The 22,569-nt window shown below is 40.1% G+C and overlaps 1 protein-coding gene across 1 annotated transcript; it reads right to left on the bottom strand.

Moving 5' to 3' along the window:
- Positions 1-797: 797 nt before the first annotated feature.
- Positions 798-21,073, bottom strand: rhpn1 (rhophilin, Rho GTPase binding protein 1). Its single transcript, XM_026147024.2, has 16 exons — positions 20,832-21,073; positions 20,542-20,641; positions 17,706-17,821; positions 13,007-13,135; positions 12,366-12,441; positions 11,914-11,991; positions 11,617-11,741; positions 10,990-11,156; positions 8,193-8,380; positions 7,954-8,110; positions 7,283-7,408; positions 6,938-7,132; positions 6,778-6,854; positions 6,539-6,685; positions 5,919-6,071; positions 798-5,441 (listed from the first exon to the last, which is right to left on the bottom strand). Exons 1-16 carry the CDS (start codon positions 20,849-20,851, stop codon positions 5,229-5,231), a joined length of 2,067 nt encoding a protein of 688 aa, XP_026002809.2. The 5' UTR covers positions 20,852-21,073; the 3' UTR covers positions 798-5,228.
- Between the last annotated feature and the right edge of the window lie 1,496 nt (positions 21,074-22,569).

Below are 22,569 nucleotides of genomic sequence, written 5' to 3'. Positions count from 1 at the left end.
GTTAGAGTTCACATTAACCAAATATTTATGACAGATTTTATTTATTTTTTTAACAGTGATGGAAACATTTCACGTGTGTCCTTCCTTTTGACACATAACACTGATGGATTTATCAGAAACTTCCATAATAACACCCTTAACAACAGTGCAGCAGAGGTGGGCAGTCTCTGCATAAAATGACATAAACATATATTCTGGGCCTAAAGTGGAACTTTGCAAGTGAGGCACCAAAGGCTCTGGTGCAGAATTTAGAAATAACTGAAAGTAGAAACGAGTCATGTACAAAATTGTTTTAGCTTTACTAGATTTACTTTCTTTACATGTAAGCTGTGGGCAGGTAACCTGTGCTGCTGCTTCTGAGGTTTGGTATGCTTTGTGGATGTACCCAACTTTACCCTGTAGTATAAGAGCAGATATTACATAAGCCTTTGTGGCTGGTTTCAAACCCTCCAGCCAGAATACAGCTGTGTAAAGGTGGAGTTTGATAAGTGATACTAAAGAGAATACTCAGCAGACTGCGCTACACTGCATAGGAGCACTTTGTATTTGCTGATATTTATTGAGTTGTATGAAACAATGCAATTGAATGTACAGATTAATTTTAATCGATACAGCTTCAATTCACAACAGTAACTTTAAGGTGCTTTATATTTTAAGGGAAAGACCACCAATCACACGACCCCCTATGAGACTGAAAACAGCTGAATTCAAAGATTAAAAGCTGTGGCTCAATGCATCATGGTTCTATGATGCGTGCTACTGCATGTGTTACAGTAAATGCAACAGTAAGAATGGCAGCAGGTCATTATTCACTTTTATTGTATTTATTTAAGGAAAAAAGTACTGTGCAAATCCCCAAATGCAGTATTAGGGATGGTCACATATTCAGGCAAAAACACAAATTCATTTCTCTTAAAAACAGTCAATTCCAAGCATTTACTCAAATGTACACACACACACACACGGAAAGCCAGAGAGGACATAACAAAAAAAGTATTTGGGTCTAATCACAATAAAAAGATTTAAAAAGTATTTTCAAAGAGTTCAAATCTATTTTTCTAATGCCATAAACAAAGTTTTTGTAGTGATAGAAACACATAGTCAACAGACATAAATCTATGTCATTGCAAAATAATGCAGTGCATCTGCAGGTTGCAACACCTTAAATTTAAGCTGGGAGCTGTAAATACAATTATAAAGCCAATTTAAGACTTACTTAATAATCACACAAAAAAGTACAGACAAGGAAAAAAATGAATTTCTATTAACTTAATCTCAACTTTTACTAACTCCAAACGAAACAAGTTAGGCCAGCGTCTCTTCAACAGTCAGCAGTGGCTTCTGGCCCTGGCAGATCCCCAAAGAAAGCAGAATGGATTTGCACGGGGTGGCTGTGATTGTATACCGACTAAATGCTAATGACGTGTTAGGATCGGGGATCGGAAGTTAAATGTAGACAGTGAGAGAAATGAATCTAATGTTGAAGGCTTGTAATGAGTAGTGACACTTTGATGGTACACATTTTAATTCACATAATAGGGAGTGACTGAAAATTCAGAAAAGCAGGTTTGGGATGAAATGAACCAAATTTCTAAATCTAGTCATGTTAAGTCAAAGACAGCAGTTGCTTCTGTCTAAGATGGTTATGTCAAACAAGGTTGGGTTGTCTACGTGAATGAAAATGGATCTCTTGATGATTTATGCCTGTGGAAAAGAGCCACTATTACTACCGAACAAATTTGAAAACAGCTGATGTTGGCTAGAAGAAACTTTTCTGACTGAACTTGGGTCGTTTGGTGTAGAACCGCATTCTGCCATAAAACTGGCTGGATTGGTATTTGTGCAGTGCTAAGTGTTTTGCTGAAAGTGCAGCTGGCCCTAAAAACTGCCATTGAAGCTGGCAAAGGGTGTCAACGTAATTGTGCTGTTGGGCAACTGTGGAGATGTGTGTGGTCACGTTTCTCAGTGGTTTCTGTCTGAAATGGCTTGATCCCTAAGAAACAGGGTGTTATGGATTTGAAAGCATCAGAAGTTTAACTTATCAACATTGGGTGCAAGTAAACCAAAGCCGTGCAGCAGCAGTTCATCAACAATAGGTAGACTGCTTGAGGAGCAATCTGCATTTCCTGCATATAAATGTGTAATCTGAAGGAAAGGAACAAGATCTCATACTGCAGAAAATCCCATCTGGTTTCCATTTGTAGTCACAAATGGAAACCACTACTGATCAAACACATCTGACCACATAACTGCATGCAACAATGCTTGCAGAGAACGGAAATGCAATGATAAGACCACTGAGTAATACTTTCTGACAAAGATTTAGCTTTCGAGTGAAGGAAGATGGAAGAAAATCATGGCCTAGATGTACACTGGCCTTACTTAAGCTGTGAAAACAGAGAGCTGAAATCAGGTGCTGGATTGTAGCAACGTTCTTTCATTTGAACCAGTTTCCTACAGCACCTGAACTGATAAGGGGTGTGAGTATATTTCCCATCCATCCATCCATCCATCCATTCACTTCCGCTTATCCTTTTCAGGGTCACGGGGGGGTGCTGGAGCCTATCCCAGCTGTCATAGGGCGAGAGGCGGGGTACACCCTGGACAGGTCGCCAGTCTGTCGCAGGGCCAACACACAGGGACAGACAACCATTCGCACTCACATTCACTCGCACATTCACACCTAGTGGCAATTTGGATTATCCAATTAACCTATCCCCACAAGCTGCATGTCTCAGAAGACAGACATGCTATATTTCATAACATGTAATTGCTAAATTTTATTGGGGCTAAACACAGTACAGGAGAATGCTCAACAAATACAAATTAAGCAGACAAATATAACAAGTAGAATAGGGAAAGTGTATCTGGAAACCTGCTGACAATGTGAACTGAAATGTAATGGAAAAAATAGGATGTAGAGAAGCATATTTGGTAACTCAGTGTCTCAACAGGGAATTAAAAAATGTTTCAAAAGCAGGATGGAGGAAAGATTATCTGGCAGCCTCGGGTCAAAAACGGGTTATCAAGAATGTTCAAACACAGGATGGAGAAAATGAAACTGTTATCTCAGTTCCAGAAACTGGAGTAGTTGATGTTAGTGAACAGAGGAAAGAAATTAGCATCTCTGTGCTAACACAAGTGGAGAAAAGTAAATGTTAAATGGACTGGTTGTTATATAGTGCTTTTCTACTATAGCTGAGCAATCAAAGTGCTTTATACAACGTACCTCGTTCATGTCTATTCATACAAGCAATTTTTTCTATGCTTAAGTGTTTTTCTTTCTATCTAACATTCATACTCTGGTGGATGCACGAATCATGGTATCGCATCGCAATAGTCTTCTTACTGTCAAAAGTGGCACAAAAGTTGCTAATTTCCAAAGGAATGTGAATATCATCATTGTGAAAGAAGTTGTCAGACCTTTTAAAACTATATTTAAGATTTTCTAGACGAAACAAGACTCAGATAAACACTAATTTTTGCTCTTGTCCCCTCATGCTTTCCACACTCATGACTATGGACCGTCATGTCACAGTGAACACGACAAACTCAAATAACATTCATTTTAAGCTGGAACAAAATGCTACTTCAAGTTGTATCAAAATTTTACAAAAAGTTCAAACAGCATTGATTTAAAGAAAGAAACATTTTCTCAATACAGCTCTTACAACTACAGATGCAACATTGGCTGTTTCTAACATACAGTACAGTGGCTGGACATTGTTAAACACAGTGGACTTTGATGTAATCACACCTCATGTCATGCTTTTCCTACATGATCGCTCTCTATCACATTTGACATCCAAACACACATCCTCTCAATGTGAGTACATCATAGGCATTATTGTAAAACCTGAAACTACATTTACAAAATATTTGTCACAGTGCATTCAAAATACTAAAACTACATTAGAAAACAGAGCAAAGTTCAAGTGCTTTAGTCACCTAGAAATGATAAAACTAAACATAAAAAAATGATCTAAGGATTAATTCCAACATGACACTTTTAGTAATAAATCCAGGTTGAACTGACTGTCTGAATTAATCCTAATCTATTAAAAACTGAATGTGCTTTCTGTCAGAAGTGAACAGATTAACCGTTGGAGGCCTTCAGTGGTTAATCACAGGTGACTGCTGGTCTATTCGGTCCCATTTTGTGCTTCCTTGCTAATTCTGCTCTATCTTCTTCAACGATTATTAACATTTAGAGAAGCTACTTTCAGCTGTATTTACAAGGGATCATCACAGTGGGTAGCACCACATTGGCAGGTTTTTACACCAGATATCTCTTCTGACGCAACCCCAAAGTAATTTGTGTAAACCACTACACTCTGACAGAAGCTGTTTTTTTTTTTTCTTTATTCTTACCAAATAACTTTGCCAGCTGTATCAGGCAGAATTGTACAGTGCTTGAACACTTAAAGTGTGTCCATAAAGAAGGGTACTGTACAGCTGTCAGCTTCAACACAGCAAGCATGTATGTTTGTAAAGCCTTGAAATTAATTAAGAAGAAGCCTCAGTTCTGTTATTTTGCTCCCTTTATACTTTTGTGCTTTTATTTTTGTAGCTACTGCACTTATATGACATAAAGCTCATTGAAATTCTACAAATGTAACTTTGCTAGGCCCTGTGGAAAATTTGCATCTATTTACTCACACACTTACTGACTTTATATACATTGCCACCACATTCTTCCTAAACATGCAATTTAAATTCAAAGTCAGGTTACCCCAGTGTAGGAACTGGGGACACTGTTCAAGGCCTGTACAATGTAGACAGTCCCAAAAAGTGAAGCCATGGTATCTTGGATGTGGGCAGTGCCATATTGTGCTGCTCATTTGCAAACAGATCCTTCATAGTAGTGACTTCAGGTGAGAAATTACAGACATATTTCCACTATCGACTTCCCTACTGCGCAGTCTCTGTTAGAAAGATGCCAGGACACAATTCTGTGATACTTCAAATTCACTTTTGTACAATGGGTAAAAGTAATAAACATCACATTTCAATGATTAACTGACGAAGATGTCAGATATGCTGGAGTGTGCAAGAAGAACCTGGCACAGCAGGTGTTCCTTGACTATACATGTTTTTTCTTTTCCTTTGTCCCAGCTTTGCATCATCACCTACCTCCTCAACTCAGGAGAGGCTGTTTTTTTGTGTCTGCTGTACTTGTACCGTGTGCTCCGCTGCTATTCCCTGAGTGATTCTTCTGAAGTCGTCTCTTAGTACATGGCCTCAGTGTCTCGGATGCTTCCGAATGACAAACTGAAAGCGCTTCCAAGTCTTTTTGTGATCGTGCTGCCTTCCCTCTTTTTCTTCCTGTTCCAGTTCAGCAAAGAGGCGGAGCTCTGGCCTTTAGCCCCAGACAGCAGACGATGCCGAGTGTTTTCTTTGTCGCTGCACAGCGACAGCATAACTGCCCTCCTCTCCACCTGCTAAGAAACAAAAAAGCATACACACAGGTACACAACCACTGAAACAGCAGACAAACCCCACAGATATTTCCACAATTTAAGGAATCAAAGAAGAGACTTTCAGTTTTGATTCAAAGGTTTGAAAATAAAGTATTGCATTGACCTGAGCCTTCAGGCTAATACTAGGTTAGTATAAAGATGGCTCAAATGTAATCAAATGACAAACACTCATATTCCCTTGTTTCAGCATTTTACAGGTGAGGGGTAAAAAGCATCCATCAGAGAGACAGAAGGGTAAATTCTGAAAAAAGGTCACTGAGCACGGCCTTTTCATGCTGCTTATGCTGGAAAAGGGCTAGACATCCATGGAAAACAACAAAAAAGAAATGCCACCAAAAAGCTTTGCAACAATTTATTGTTCTCTACGTCTCTACGAAGGAAGTTTATCTGAAATCTACATGCTTATGAATACCCTACATAGCTCATACACATATTTACCTGTGTATCATGTGAGTGTAATGTGACCACACTGATCTCCACCCCTCTGTCACTGCAGCTCTTCAGCATGTGGACCACCTCACCATGTTTGGCCCACTTACAGTCCTTTCCATCTACTGCTACTATGTAGTCTCCTTCCCTCAGTCCAGCCTCCTGAACACATCATGTAACATCATTAGTTCATCTTAATTACATGTTTTGACCTCATTTTTTTCATGCAAGTATGCAGGCCCGCAATATATTCCCACAATGAAGAAGGAGACAAAAGAAGGAAGTGTATTGCATTTTGTCTCCTTCATGTCCATCACAACTCTTTTCTAAATAACAAATGAATGGCTCTTTTTTGCAGTTAACTACTTAATCAAGTTCAATTCAACTGTATTTATGCAGCGCCAAATCACAACAGTCACCTCAAGGCACTTTATATTGTAAGGTAGACCCCATAATAATACAATAAGTAGACAGGAAAGCAGGTCTTAAAATATTTAAATCTTAGAATCAAACTGCAAATCAATTCCTTTTGAGAGGATAAAAATAGAATAGAAATAAGACTACAAGAATACAAGAGAAGATCTTTTCTTCTCACAGAATCTTCTCTAGATGTGCAGGGTATATCTCACCTCTGCCCAGCCTCCAGGCACCACTCCAGCCACCAGGACAGGAGAGTCTCCTCTGAGCGTGAGCCCCAGTCCTCCTTCTCTCTTATTCAGGCAGATCACACGCATCGGGCCCCAGCGAGCCCTCGCACAGAACACTGACAGTGGACCCTAGAGCATAAGAACAGGAAACAATTTTAATGGTTACCTAACCTGGGTAGGTATCTGCCAAGTGTGTACTATTTCTTCCCTGTGGGACTTACCAGTCTTTGGAAGATATCAGTAACCTTGACTGTGGAGAAGTTGGGTGGAATGACGTCTGGTTTCTGGTGGGTATGAGCTGGTAAAGAAGCCAGTTAGTCACTATGATTTAATCAAACAGAAAATGTAATCACTGACTTTACGATTATACGTGACACTCACACTGTATCTCTGGGGCCTCTGCAATTTCATCAAAGTCGTCCTCTCGGTCGAGCTCTGAGTATTTGTCCAGGGAACGTTTGTGTGTGACAGAGAGCACATCCTGCAGGATATCCATCTTTCTCAGGATCTTGCACAGACTGTGGACACGCATGGCCTCCTCATGTCTGATTACAGCACGCCGCAGGTGGGCCTTACCTTCATGTAAGCAGAAATTATTATTAAAAAAATAAAGGTTTCAAAGAATGGGAATATAACTATTCAAGTTATAACATGAGCATTTTGGTTCATTTTCAAGATGCTTGCACAACGCAGCTCATAGCAGCTACGTGATGAATACAAACTCACCAAGTTTTCGTCTTTTTTCAGGATCTTGAAGAACCTGGCTGAGTTGTGGCCCAGCAGGAACACTGGCATGGCACTGAAGGAAGGCCTTCTCAGCTTCCTCCTCCTCTTCCTCCCCTCCTGCCAACACTATGGAAAAATATATACAGCTAAGATCTGTTTAGAAATGCTAATTAGGTGAGCATTATCTCTGGAAAAGAATACAATAGTTAGGTTTATTGGGTAAATCACTAGAAATGTCAGTTTTCTTCTTCAAAACACAGTGCTTTTGATGCTGCATAGGTGATACACAAGACAGAGGTGTACTCCATAGGTGACAGAGGAAAACAGCTTTGTTGATGAATTTGCCTCATTAGGCATTAACAGACTGCTGACAAGATGACAAGCACAGACAAGATAACGTCGCACACTGCCCGCTGGATCAGTCTGACACCACTCTCACACCACCAAGAATGTCAGTCTTTGATAAAAAATATTACATTACAGTCTGTTTATAAATTAGCAGCAAAAAGTGTCTTACGTATGTAACAAGCTTCAACTTGATTTTAAGACTTTTTAAAGACACAAGTGTACTGCTTTAATTCAAAATTAAATATAGCCAAGGCAGAAGGTTATCTACAAAACAAGAAGTATGAACTCTCCCTAATGAACATGTGAGTAAATTTTGTACTTACACATGTGGTCGCAGAGTGCAACAGCAGCGTAGTAGTGGGAGAGAGCGCGGAAGTGTTCAGATTTTACCTGAACCATGGACACCCATGAAAATGGCACGTAGTCCTTCATCAAAGGCTGTGTCATAGTCTGCTGCACTAACAAGTAAACATCTGACACCTACAAAAAACACACATGCATACAGTTAAACATAGGGCATTAAGGGTAATAACACAAACAAAGCACATATGTATTTACTCACCCGTGCAGCCTCCTGTGCCAGCCGGAGCTGGGAGGTAAAGTGCGTGTCCTGTGTGGTCAGGGTGATGCACTCAAACACACACTCCTGTACCTGGGCAAGCATGAGCCGCACCAACATGCAGAGTGATGGACTACTCATGTCCAGACTTGGAGCGTTGGAAAAATTCTCTTTAAGATAATTAAATGCACCTACACATTAAAAAATAAATAAATTACCAATTAGCCATGTGAATTCAAACATCCTGATATCAATGTTTATTATATCAAAAGTATATAATAAAAACAACTGAACAAAAGCTTTAAATTTACAGGATTGGGTACCTCAAAATCATCAATAGCTGATTATAAACAACAACAAAATCTGTTATATTAATGGCAATCTTCTTGTTTTGGCTGCTCCTTTTAGGGATTGCCACAGTGAATCATCTGCCTCTATCTCGCCCTATCCCTAGCATTGTCTTCTGTCACAGCAACCCTCTGCACGTCCTCCTTTGCTCCTCTGAGGTCTTCTTCTTTTCCTTCTGCCTGGAAGCTTCATCTTCAACATCCTTTACACAATATATCCACTATCCCTCCTCTTTACATGTTGCATTCTTCTCTGTCACTCCTGACTTACTCATGCCATATCAATATTTCCTATTCTTGGTACCCTAACACATGCGTTCTCTAGATTCAAAAAGACAACAGTGAAGCTCTTTCTGACCTCCATCAATACTCTCAAAGCAAACATTGCATGTGTAGTTCTTGCCACGAAGCCAGACTGCTGCTCGCTGATCAAACCTCTTCTTAACCTAGCTTCCACAACTCTTTCCCTTAGCTTCATGTACAGTGGGGCAAAAAAGTATTTAGTCAGCCACCGATTGTGCAAGTTGCCCCACCTAAAATGATGACAGAGGTCAGTAATTTGCACCAGAGGTACACTTCAACTGTGAGAGACAGAATGTGAAAAAAAAAATCCATGAATCCACATGGTAGGATTTGTAAAGAATTTATTCGTAAATCAGGGTGGAAAATAAGTATTTGGTCAATAACAAAAATACAACTCAATACTTTGTAACATAACCTTTGTTGGCAATAACAGAGGTCAAACGTTTACTATAGGTCTTTACCAGGTTTGCACACACAGTAGCTGGTATTTTGGCCCATTCCTCCATGCAGATCTTCTCGAGAGCAGTGATGTTTTGGGGCTGTTGCCGAGCAACACGGACTTTCAACTCCCGCCACAGATTTTCTATGGGGTTGAGGTCTGGAGACTGGCTAGGCCACTCCAGGACTTTCAAATGCTTCTTACGGAGCCACTCCTTTGTTGCCCGGGCGGTGTGTTTTGGATCATTGTCATGTTGGAAGACCCAGCCTCGTTTCATCTTCAAAGTTCTCACTGATGGAAGGAGGTTTTGGCTCAAAATCTCACGATACATGGCCCCATTCATTCTGTCCTTAACATGGATCAGTCGTCCTGTCCCCTTGGCAGAAAAACAGCCCCATAGCATGATGTTTCCACCCCCATGCTTCACAGTAGGTATGGTGTTCTTGGGATGCAACTCAGTATTCTTCGTCCTCCAAACACGACGAGTTGAGTTTATACCAAAAAGTTCTACTTTGGTTTCATCTGACCACATGACATTCTCCCAATCCTCTGCTGTATCATCCATGTGCTCTCTGGCAAACTTCAGACGGGCCTGGACATGCACTGGCTTCAGCAGCGGAACACGTCTGGCACTGCGGGATTTGATTCCCTGCCGTTGTAGTGTGTTACTGATGGTGACCTTTGTTACTTTGGTCCCAGCTCTCTGCAGGTCATTCACCAGGTCCCCCCGTGTGGTTCTGGGATCTTTGCTCACCGTTCTCATGATCATTTTGACCCCACGGGATGAGATCTTGCGTGGAGCCCCAGATCGAGGGAGATTATCAGTGCTCTTGTATGTCTTCCATTTTCTGATGATTGCTCCCACAGTTGATTTTTTCACACCAAGCTGCTTGCCTATTGTAGATTCACTCTTCCCAGTCTGGTGCAGGTCTACAATACTTTTCCTGGTGTCCTTCGAGAGCTCTTTGGTCTTGGCCATGGCGGAGTTTGGAGTCTGACTGTTTGAGGCTGTGGACAGGTGTCTTTTATACAGATGATGAGTTCAAACAGGTGCCATTCATACAGGTAATGAGTGGGGGACAGAAAAGCTTCTTACAGAAGACGTTACAGGTCTGTGAGAGCCAGAGATTTTCCTTGTTTGAGGTGACCAAATACTTATTTTCCACCCTGATTTACGAATAAATTCTTTACAAATCCTACCATGTGGATTCATGGATTTTTTTTTTCACATTCTGTCTCTCACAGTTGAAGTGTACCTCTGGTGCAAATTACTGACCTCTGTCATCATTTTAAGTGGGGGAACTTGCACAATCGGTGGCTGACTAAATACTTTTTTGCCCCACTGTATGGCTCACCACCTTTATCCCTCTCTGCTCATGCTTAGCTACAATCTACAGAACACTGCCTTGCAGTCTCCTTTATCTTGCAGTTTGCACATGCGGCATAAGGGTTAGTATGCAGTCATTGTTAACCCAGACCCGGCAAATTCAGAATGAAAAATTCATTTTTTATGATCTGCATCTTTGATCTGGTCAAGATTTTACATCAGCTGCACTTCCTGATGCAACCCTCCCTATTTATCTGGACTTGGGACCAGCACTAGGACTATATTGCCTTGTGCTGTTTTGTGTAAAAAACAAGCCCCTCGTATTTGAAGGCTCACAAAACGAGAAATCAAGTATTTTGATGTATGATTTTGCCATTGTGCTACCTGCAGCACGCTGAAAAGCATCTATAGCTCGGTCTATGCCAGCTGTTGCAGAGCGGTCCTGTCGTGCGCCGATCTGCGTGTACAGGGCTCCGATGTTGAACAACACACTTCCCTTCTCGAAGGCCAGCGCACGCTGACACGATGGAACGCCAGTCAAAGAGTCATACCTGAATGACAAACGAAAAGGGAACCACCAATGAGCAAAGCCCCTCCAGAGTTTAAGCTGCTGGAACAAAAGTTTCTATTAAGCTTAAGTTTTTTTTTTTACAGTCATGGAATGAGACACTGCCATCCATGCTCTGCTTCATAATTAGCACCTTCAAGCTCAACTAAAATTTGTAGCCAACCACTTAGAAACATAAATGAGATTTTAATTCTGGAAAAATGGTTTTATAGTCACATTACATAAATCTGTCCCTGGAAAACAACTATTGAATGCTTCGATTTTCTCCTGAAAGAGAGAGCAGCAGTAAGGCACCAGGATGTAGTAACAACACGGCTAAAGTGCACATTTAAAAAACTGTTCCTTTGCCCATTTTTATTTTACTGCATATTGCACATACTGTAAAATGCATGTTAATGATTATGATAACCCTTCAGTATTTAAATTATGCTATCATATAATACCAGTGGAAATGAACACCCAGATTCTTCTGAGCAGAGAAGAAGCGTTGATCCAGGTAGTACAGCTGATTGTAGTACTCCATTAGCAGCTCCAGACCGGCCTGGTTTCGACTGGGTGTACGCATGGCCTGATTGAATAATCAATAAACTAAATGTTAACACTCATTTAATGTCAGCTACAGACAGCCTAAAAGAGACATCAACTTTAAATAAATCAATACTTTTCATTCCACTTGTTTTTCTACCCATGATGAGCAGAATGTTTACTCTGGATCAAACTGTATGGGTGAATTTATTAACCTGTCTAAGTTCCATAAGCTCTTTGATTTCCTTGTCATAGAGAAAGCTGTCCTCCCCGTAGTGCTCACATATGAAGTCCTGTGAAGGCAGACAGAGACACGGTGACAAAAGAATTATCTTCACGTGTCCACATGAAGATGATTTTGGTTATTCTTCCATACTATCTGGAAAAAGGAAAGCAAATAAGCACAAAAATATGATATTTCATCAAACTACCCATCTGTGTCAAATGTTTAGTAATGAACAAGTAATGAAAAGAAGTCAGGCCAACTAATGTAAATTAGCATAAAAATATAAACACTGCTTGTAAAATAAGCTTAAAAACATTGATTCAGTAACTTTTATTAGGATACATTTATTGCAATAATCTTTTACTCAAACACAAGTTTTTCTTGAAAAGAACAACAAACTGGATAAATAAAGAGAAGGAGGTAGATAGATGCTGACTTCACCTTGATAGCAACAGTGACATCCACCTCTTTGGTTTCTTTTAAGCCAAGTGGGATCATTGGAACATTGACAGCCTCACTACAAAAAGAAATTAACAGAGGTAGTGTAGGTTTCGGCAATGACTGCTGCTGCCATCTGCTTGTTTTCAAAACCAGCGAGCACTATTCTCAGTGCTTCATCCTGCTAATCAGAAAAGCTAAAGCCAAGCAGTAAGCCTGTCACCCCCCACAGTTACCTACTGCCATTCACAATAACAACAAATGTGCACACTGCCACCACAGGGTTATTGACTATACTCTAATCAGGGGATTTTTCCCTCACACGATACGGAGCCGTGGAGGCAAAAATCTTATGGCTGTGACAGAATGCATGACACACATGTGGATGCTTTTTTCCTTTAGTCTGTTTAAATAAATGTGACTGAAACCCAACTTTGACTTAAACCCCATCCTATTATTAAAAAACAAAGATAACATTTCTAAGGACTGGTCATCACAAATATCCAAGTACAAGGAGGTTATACACCCAGTGCCAGCGTCACTACAAAAATATAATGGATGCTTGTTTTCCCCAATTATAATGATCATTAGTCTAATAAGCACGGCCTGGAATTAATGGGACAAATACGCATGCATTTGTGCACCTGTCTGTCTGGTAGACGTCCATGCTGCTGTTAAGTTCCTCCAGCTCCTCTTTGAGCAGCTGCAGGTTGGAGTTGACAAAGCTGAGCTCTAGAGCCACCGTCTCCTTCACCTTGTTGTTGGTTGTCGCCCTGCAGAATAAAACACAAAGACGTCCAGGTGTTTTGTTTTGTTTTTCAGTTCTCAATACTTCTTTGTGGGCTTTCTAAAAACAGTACTTGGGCTGATTCCTAATCTGCTTTGTCGTAGAGCCCAGTATCACAATTAGAACAACACAGCTAAAAACTGACTTGCTACTTTCATTCAGTATTAGTGGATGCAGCAAACTTTTCTGAGAACATAAATTCAGGATGGGGTGAAGGCAAAAAAAAGCCTCTCTTTAATTTATGCAGCTCTCTCCACCTTCTCCTCCCTCTGTCAACCACTTTCTCCGGTTCACCCTCCAAAAACAATGAGAGGGTCGATGACTAATGCCAGCTCATACTTCTATGGGGTACACAATGTTCCCAGAAATCTGAAGCATCTCTAGTTTACAATGTTGTTGTTTAGAAAAGTGGTAGAGAATTCCTCCATTATTGGTCCTAAACAGTGCACAAAATTATTGGGACTTTGCAGTCATAAAGACATTCTATCCATGAAGGAGAGAAATGCATCAAAATGGGCACTGTGTCAAATTCACAGAAATGTAGAAGAAATGGTTGAGTTTAGATGAACTGAAAAAATAAAGGCCTGCAACATCAAATTTACTTACATTTCCTCTGGCCCATCTATCCACCCCATCTATTCTGTATCTTGTTTTAGCGGGAAATCTGGTGTCAGTTTTGGAGATGTTTCTACAAACTCCACGTCGCCTTGTTTTCAAGTTATCGATTTCACAAGACTTTCAGAAAACTTACTCTGACTTTGAGAGTGAGGTCACTGAGATTCGAACTCATCCAAGATTTTCAGTAGATGCACCTGTGGTATGAATATGAATACACTGTCGCATTCTGGAGTTATCATATTCAAAAAAAATTCAGAAAACTAAACCTCTGACCTCGACTTTGAGGATTCAAAATCCTCAGATATTTCTAGGAGATACATCGATGATATCAATTTGTAGCTCCTACGTCGCCTTGTTGTTGAGTTATCACATTCACAAGCTTTTCAGAAAACTACCCCTCACCTTTGACCTTTAGGTTGAGGTCACTAAGACTCAAACTCATCCGAGGTTTTTGGTAGATGCACCTATGGCATTTGAAAATCCTAGGTGACTTCCTTCTTGAGTTATCACAAACTTAGGTGTCCAGCCTGCCCAGCTGCCCATCTGGAGGGATGACTACAACACCCCATCAGCCTTTTATGGCTGAGCGGTAAAGAGCTAAAAAAAAACATATGTTTGAGTGTTTATCTTGAAATAGCACTTCAGCTTCAGTTGCATATACCTGTTACCAGAACACTCACATCACTTTGAATTTGAAAAATTTGTGGCATTTTTTCCATGTTATCCTTTAACACATGACCAATCTCAGTTCAAACACACAACTGAAGCTCACTTTTGAGGACTTTTTAAATCAGGTTAAGCTTTCCAGTTAGACCACTTCAGCTTCACCTCTCTCCTCATCTGTCACTGCCTCTCCCAGTCTCACACACACAAACGCCGATATGTAGGATCAAGCCAGGGCCAATCTGATTAGTCAGCATTAAAAAGGCTGCCAAATATCCCCTTCACACACATCCACTTACACACACAACATGCTGCAGCTCCGGAAGGGTAACACAAGTATTTCTTGCTTATGAGATGAAGAATCAGAGAAGTTTAAATGTTAGAAGTTTTTTTTCCTGTCGCCATAACACATTTTAATTATTTTAAAAGCACTAACCAAAGCAGAAACAGAAAACAATGTTTTGATATCATTAAGAACAAACTGATCGACAAAGTCATTAAAAAACTGAGCAATAGTCCTTGTCACATGACCTGTAAATAGTGTCTCTGTATGTTTTTACTAACTTGTGTTTAACACCAACCTGCCAGAGGGTCTGCAGATGGAAATTAGCACAAGGCTATAATCTGGCATATTTACATTTGTTTAAATGTTCATTAATATCTATTGCCCCTCTTTCTAAATAAATAAATGAAATAAATTATATAAAGCACCTGTGAGATAAGAAAAATATCTCACATGCAGAGATATTTTGCAGACCTCTGGGGTCTGCATGGACCCCTGTCACTGGGATGATGTTTAAACAACATTACAGCCCCTCAGCTGAGCTCCTACATGCAGCACAAAACATGACGTCTTCATTAGCCAATCACAAACCCTGATTAGTGACACCCCCTCCCCTGTATTTAATTAGCATCCCAAACCCCCCTACATACAAACACACACAAACATCGACTCCCACACACCAGCACTAATACCATGACACAGTTCCACAACAGTTTCACAACAAGTGAAGTGCAAGTGAAAGCTACATGTTTTTGTGTATGTGTGTGTTCATGTGTCTATGTGTTCCACTTGACTGGAAAAAGAAGGACAGAAAAAAAAAGGTCTGACAGCACCAGACAAATAAGTGGGGGATGAGCTTGCCAGAGCACCGCTGGGAATCTCTGCATGGGAACAGGACGGGGGCAGACACAAAGCTAGCTGATTACAGGCTGACGGGTTGTGTGGGGGTCTTTGTCTATGTGACCGGGCGTCCCAATAGAACGGGAGAGAGTGCTTGTTTTATATCCAGTAAACTGAGTCATCACCTTTCGGGATAAGAGCCTAAATAGGTCAAATGTGGAGCTAGGGAAACATTGAAAAGACAAATAAAAATAAATTAACACCCTGTTACACAGTAATTACTTTAAGGACTGTTTCATCATTTGAAACATTTAGAAAACAAAACAGCAACAGCCACTGCAGTCAGGCCACTCAAACTGGCTTGACTATGAAATAAGAATTTGCAAATAGAACGACAGATAGGGCATCAAAAGAGTAATTTATTAATCTCATACCAGCTGTGGTTTTCTACACTAACTAAACTTATGGGAGCATTTTGAAGCATCGTAATAATACAATAAAATAATACAGAGTACAGAGTAAATAAAAAAGAAAGAAGAAAGCTTTTTTTCAACTTTACCAGTTGTTGCAAAAACAAGTCCTGAGACAACAGTGTCTGTCTTAAATTAAAAACATGGTTATTTTGATTAGATTAGATTTTAATGCGGCACCACTGAGGAAGCAGAAAGGAGCTCTTTGCTTTAATTAAGTGGCTCCTCCTACTCCTCCTCCCGAATAGTCCTGGAGCAGCAGCATGTCCCATGTCTTTCCAGAGACTTTTGCACAGCGGTCTGCTCATACTTTAAACATTCTAAAACTGCCACGGCAGAGGTTTAGAGCAAATGTATCCACATACTTCATGCATATACTCTGAGGCTCTGTACTAATTTACCTCTGAGTGGGCAATAAACATGGACGTGTTGAGAATGAGTTGAGGAGACAGAATATAGAGGAGAGCCATGGAGAGACACTGGACAAAGATGATGCCAACGTCCTCGGAGACAAGACCTTGATGCTATGTGAACATTTCATTTTTAACTTCGTTCACTTTCCTCACCAGTAAAACTCTCTGGTTTGTGTGAATGACAACTGGCTGCTTCGAGACACAGGGCCAGCAGTTCAGAGAGTTGGGAGATTAGCTTCAGTGGTGCTCATGCTGCCAAAGTATGCAGTGTTCACTCACTGTTTTGTTTGAAAAAAGCATTAATACAAAAAAAGCAAATATTTGCACAACAGGGAGGAGATAAACCAGCACAAGCACATAAACAGCCATATTCACACACAGTGAACACAAACAGAGCTGTAAAACTGGGTGGTGCTGGTGTGTGTGTTTCTTTAGGATGGGAGTGATCTCTGACCTTTTCCCATCAACCGACTGAACCAAAAATGTGAGGCAACTAACAAAGACGACAACACAGATGGCACCTGAATGGCATTTCTCACAAAATCAAACAGAAAAAGTTGCTGTGTGATGAGTGAATATACATTATATTTAAAGCAACTGTGATACAGCTGACAAACACAAAGCTTCACTATTTTTTACCCATGGGATTGGAAAAGCAGCTCAACACTACAGCACTGCATCACTTATTTCCAAGAAGATTCGTGTCCATTTTTGCCTCTCCAAACTGTGAAACAGACACGCATGCAGATGTTGCATTACTAGAAGGAGGAAATAATCTATTTAAAGCCACGAATTCGGTAGTGAGAAAAATGTATGAAGTACATTCCAGGGTCCTTAATCATCAAAATTGATTAAGCTAGGCAGCTAATATGTATATACATATAACTGTTAATGTTAATAATGTCTGTTAAAATGCTTTTCCACGATTATGTTCATGTTGGCTTGAAATAAAATATCTTCCTCTGCCGTTACTGCAACTTCTGTGCGCATGTACGTGAAATGGACACCGTGGACTGCTGTGTCTATTTCAAGTTCTATTGTGATATCAGGTTGCAACCACCCTACCTATGGGAGTAAGCTAAAGTTCCTGGAGAGAACATGCAAACTCCACACACACGATAGATTCAAACTCAGGTCCTTCTTGCTGTGAGGCAGCAGTGCTAACCACTGCACCACCGTGCTGCCCTCGTGTAACATTACAACAGAAAAGTAATTAAAAATAAAATAAAAATTGTGCGTGCAATGTTCTGATCCGTCGCAATGTCTTACCTGAACAGGTTCTCCGCTCCAGTTCTCATACGCATCTCCTTGTTGATCTGCTGGTTGATGCGAGCCCGTCGATGCTGCAGCTTACTGCGCTGAGTCTGAGCCAAAGGATCACAGCCCTGCAGATGAAATAAAGAAATGGAGGAGGTAAAAGAATTACTGAATGACCAACTACAAAAGTTGCATTTCCCACAGAATTAGACTATCTTAATTAATCTACTCACCGGCAAGAAAGCAAACCCTTTTCCAAGCAATAGCGTAAATGATGCTGTATGTTATAAGGGTGTAAAGGTTATGGGGTTATCGTTTTTATCGGTAACTCGGTTTCCCTGGGTCTTTCAATTATGTTTTATGATTAAATCTTCTATTTTTTTGGTACCAGTACTGGTTTTATTTTTGTTATATTTATCCGCGACACCTTAAAGGCCGGTCCATGAAAATATTGTCGGACATAAACCGGTCCGTGGCGCAAAAAAGTTGGGGACTGCTGCTCTAAGAACAACACAGATACTTCCAGACACCAGTTTAAAACCATCCAGTTGACTACAGGATGAGAAACTCAAGCAGCTGACTAATATCAAAGATAGCAACAAAAGAAACTGGCAAGTGGACCAGACTGTAAAGAAACACGATGGTAAGGGCATGTGAACTTCCACTTATATCGTTATCAAGTCCCTGTATGAGAAACACTGGAGTCTGGAGAGGAAGCTGAATGATATCGAGCCTTAGAGAAACACAAAGTGGAAGGGTCAGGGCTGGTTGAGTTAATGAATTTGCAAAACCGGAGCAAACTGATGTAGTACCAGTAAATCCATCATGGAAGCTGCTGAAAAACCTAAAACTTAAAAAAAAGACAGCTACACTAGACTACCAAATATACTTGGTGGCTGTTAATATATTTTGGCAGTCTGCCCAAGAAAACACAGAACAGCTGTGCAAATGTGACAACATTACTTCATGCTGTATGATCTGAGTAAGAAGTACTGGAAGCAGCATGGCAGACTTACAACCAGCTAACTAATGTTTTCCCCGATGGAAATTATCCTGTCCAAAAAAAAAGAAACCGTAAGAGACACAGCCACAGTGGGGATAAGATTTGATATATCGAAAATAAATCTCAAACAGACTACGGCGCAGTGAGAAATTACTTTTTTTAAGCCTTCCTGTTTTCACATGACACTAACCCCAGTTTTACCATGGCACCATGGCATGTCATTACTGCCAGTGGAGAGCAGTCTGAAAGAATTACTTCGCACTACAAACCCAGTATAGCATAGAGATGATGGACGTGACAACACATGAAGGTCATTGTGACTGCTTAACATGATAATACTGTGCCACAACAAAGCAGAGGACATACATTCTCTCAGAAGATAAAAAACTTTAACAGGATCTGTACATGTGTTTGAAGATTTAACAGCTTTTTAAAATCTTGCTTCAACAGAGGCAATTTGCTCACAATACTTTAAGAACTGCCTCACAGCTGGTAATTTGTGTGCTCACTAAAACCAGACATGTGTCATACAGTACAGCACACTTTCACACTCTGAGGTAAACAAATGTACAGTTACATGACAGATGGCAGAGCTGTACTGTAAACAAGCTGAATACTCCCTTTTTCTTATGCCCTACTGCTCCTTCCATCTTCTTCTCTATCCCTCTTCCAGGAATCTCAACAGTATATAGTTGTTATGTTTGTCTCTCTCTTTTTCTTCATATATCTCTTTACCTCCCAGTAAAGGAGTTTGTTTAACATGCGCACATCAAGTAACCCTCCAGTGAACTGAACTGATCTCCCACGACAGGGCAGGTTACAAAGACTGAAAATCGTACTTCTGATTGCTTTGGTCACTAACAGACTGGTGCACGGAAGATGCTGACTGTCTGTAAACACTTGCTGTTTACTCTCCAAGCGTTAGAGAAACTTGTGAAAATGTGAAAAACTGCCAACAGGAGGCAAAGAACATTCGCCTTCAACAGTGAAACTTCTGCCTGACTGCTGAAAGAAACACATTTTTAAAAATTGCAAATTTTTTGGAAGGCAAATGCTCACTCATTTTGCTTCTTGCTTTTCACAGACAACTTGGCAAGTAGTTTGGAATTGTTTGCAGACATGTCACAATCCTCCAGGTACACTACTTGCAACCGTGGCACCCAGCTAATGACTAAAGCAACCACCAAGAGGTTTTTGGTACAACACACTATTATATACATACAGTAAGCAAAGTAACTACACACTGCTGTTAATACAGCATGCATAGATTATATATCATCTATTTTTTTTTATTGGTAAAAGTGATAACTAACAGTTTGGTAAATGTATATTCTGTGATTTACTTATTTGTTACATTTTATTTAACAATGTCAGGAAAGCAATGTTTCAGGGGATCCTGATGTCACACAGTCTCATAAAAATAAATAAATTACAGACTAATAATTTAACAGTGGTATACGATCAGCACTCTGTGAACATCTACACGAAACCAAGGTATATGTAAATATAGAGCTAGATCAGTTCAGCCCTTCTCTGATGTATTGGGATGGTCACTATGTCAAAACTCAGAAAATGTGGTCAGCGAAAACATGTGCTCTTTTTCCCAATAATGTGGGTATTATCCCTGCTGCTAACTTTCTTTGTTCCCTAAGTTAAAGTTTACATTTGCCAATTTACATGATTATCGATGACATTCAGGTTTCATGTTCTTTAGTTTTAATTACAGGTCCAATAAGATCCCCATGTGAAGCCACACAGCATCATCTCGTGGACTGTATTCTAATTTTACTTATCCAGTATTTTTTTTTTTTATTTGAAATGAATGTAAGAGTGTGGGTGTCTGACCTTGCGGATGCTCCCACTGTGGCTGCCATCTGTGGGTAAAGTCGACGGGAATTCGTCGTCGTCGTCAGAGGGACCGTCTGACAGGGACATCTCAAACTCTCTGCAAAGATTCATGTCAGCATTTTTATTACACTCAGGCACGTTTAGACGCACTTCTCATACACCACCGCACTCTTGGAACAAGACTCTTAGCTTAACTCGCCATTTTAAAACGTAAGTTTTATCCCAACGTAAACAAAACAAAAATATCCTCCCCAAAAAGCGTTAATTTGGCTAACATTAATCCTTGCCTTATCGCTGGCTCCTCCATCGTCAAGCTACAATACCGGCGATCAAAAAGTCTCTACATGTCTCCCAACTTTCCCACCACTTTGTGAATTTCCAAGTAAGCGTACTACTCCAAAAACAGTCAACCGCAGATTAACTTTTTTACTCCTGAAAACAACTAAGCTTTCGCTTTAATGTACAACGTCGTCCGCACGACTCTTCCCGACGTGTGTGCAGCTGGGAGCGCTTACTCACAGAGGCGGGCCGCGAATGTAGAAGGTAGCCAATCATGTTGCAGCTTCTAAGACGGGCAATACATGAAACAAATCATAGGGGAGGTTGGGACGGAACAACGATCCGAGGTGACCAATTGCGAGTCGCTCGTGGCATCTCCCATACTCCGCGAGTCGTTTCTATGGTAACGGCAGGGCTTTGGCTTCTGTGTGTGGGCCTCGGAAAGATTACAGAAGCTCCGCCTCAACCTAGGACTGAAAACAATTTTCCACATTAGATCACTTATTCTGTTATTCATTGTCTCCGTGCTCTGTTCTGCTGTTGTCATATGGCAGCGTTTTTTGCCTTTTTAAAAACTTTTTAACTTAGAATGTATGTAAAGTTCATCAACAGGAAACACTAATAAACAGGTTACAACATAGGTTACAACAAGGTTACAAATAAAAAAAATATTGAATATGATGTAATAAGTTGGGTTTCATTCTGTAAATGGTGATAGAGTTTTTGTTTTATATGCTAAGTCTATATCTGAAGAAGCCACGGCAGAGAAGAAGTGGGTAAAAAGCTCAATACTTGCATGTAACAAAACATGCAGGAAGGAAGGTAAGCCAGTGCTAAGGTGGCTTAAACATGCATCCCTCCTAATAGTCAGCAGGGGGCAAATCCTCTCGATGGGTAGTAGTCTACGGGAAACCGAGGCTTTTCAGCACTTTCCTGGTGGGTTTATGGCCTTGAGGGGTCTTTACCCTTCACAAAATAAATTTTTCTTAAAACCATCGTCCAGCGGATGTCTTTTTAAAAGATTGTTACCAACCAAAGTGTATCAGTGAAATAGGCTTTTTAAATATAACTGTTCTGTCTGTTATTGGTTTATACAAAAATGAAAGAACAAACATAATTTTAATAATAATGCTTAATAATAATAATGGTAATAATAGTAATAGTAATAATCGTAATAATAATGCTTTTAATAAGCAGTAACACATGAAAGGCAATCTTGTTTGTTTATTAGTCACGAGAGGATGTCACATAAAAACAGATGAAAGGGGCAAAATTGTGTGCCATAGTCAGAGGTTAAAGTGGGCATGTTTTTATTTATTTGTTTTGTTTGTTTGTTTTGCTACTACATTGGAATGACTGTGGGTGTCCATAAGTTGTGGTACTTCAGCATCTAGCTAGCCATGCAGAAGAAGAGTGAGCATAAGTGTGTAATTTTTTTGTGTCAGGACATGTATTTCACAGGGAGAGAAAAGAAATAGAGTTAAATTTACTTAGACATGGAGCAAGGTAAGAAAGCCAGAACTAGAAAGGAAGAAGAGAGGTTAGACTTAAAGGTAAGGACTGCTCAGTGGTGTTTGATAAACTGGAAATGTAAAGCTTATATTTAAGTACTCATGTATTTAAATACTGGGTCTGTATATGTGCGATTGTGTTTTTCAAGTTGTGAAACATGCTGCAAAAAAACAAACAAAAACAGCATGGATTTAAACCAAAGAACAGTGTGTGACTAGCGCACAGTGGCTGTAG

Source organism: Astatotilapia calliptera, chromosome 17 (genome assembly GCF_964374335.1).
Source record: "Astatotilapia calliptera chromosome 17, fAstCal68.1, whole genome shotgun sequence".
Lineage (NCBI taxonomy): Eukaryota > Metazoa > Chordata > Actinopteri > Cichliformes > Cichlidae > Astatotilapia > Astatotilapia calliptera.
The sequence above is the reverse complement of the archived record's forward strand: the minus strand, read 5'-3'. Positions and strand labels throughout refer to the sequence as shown.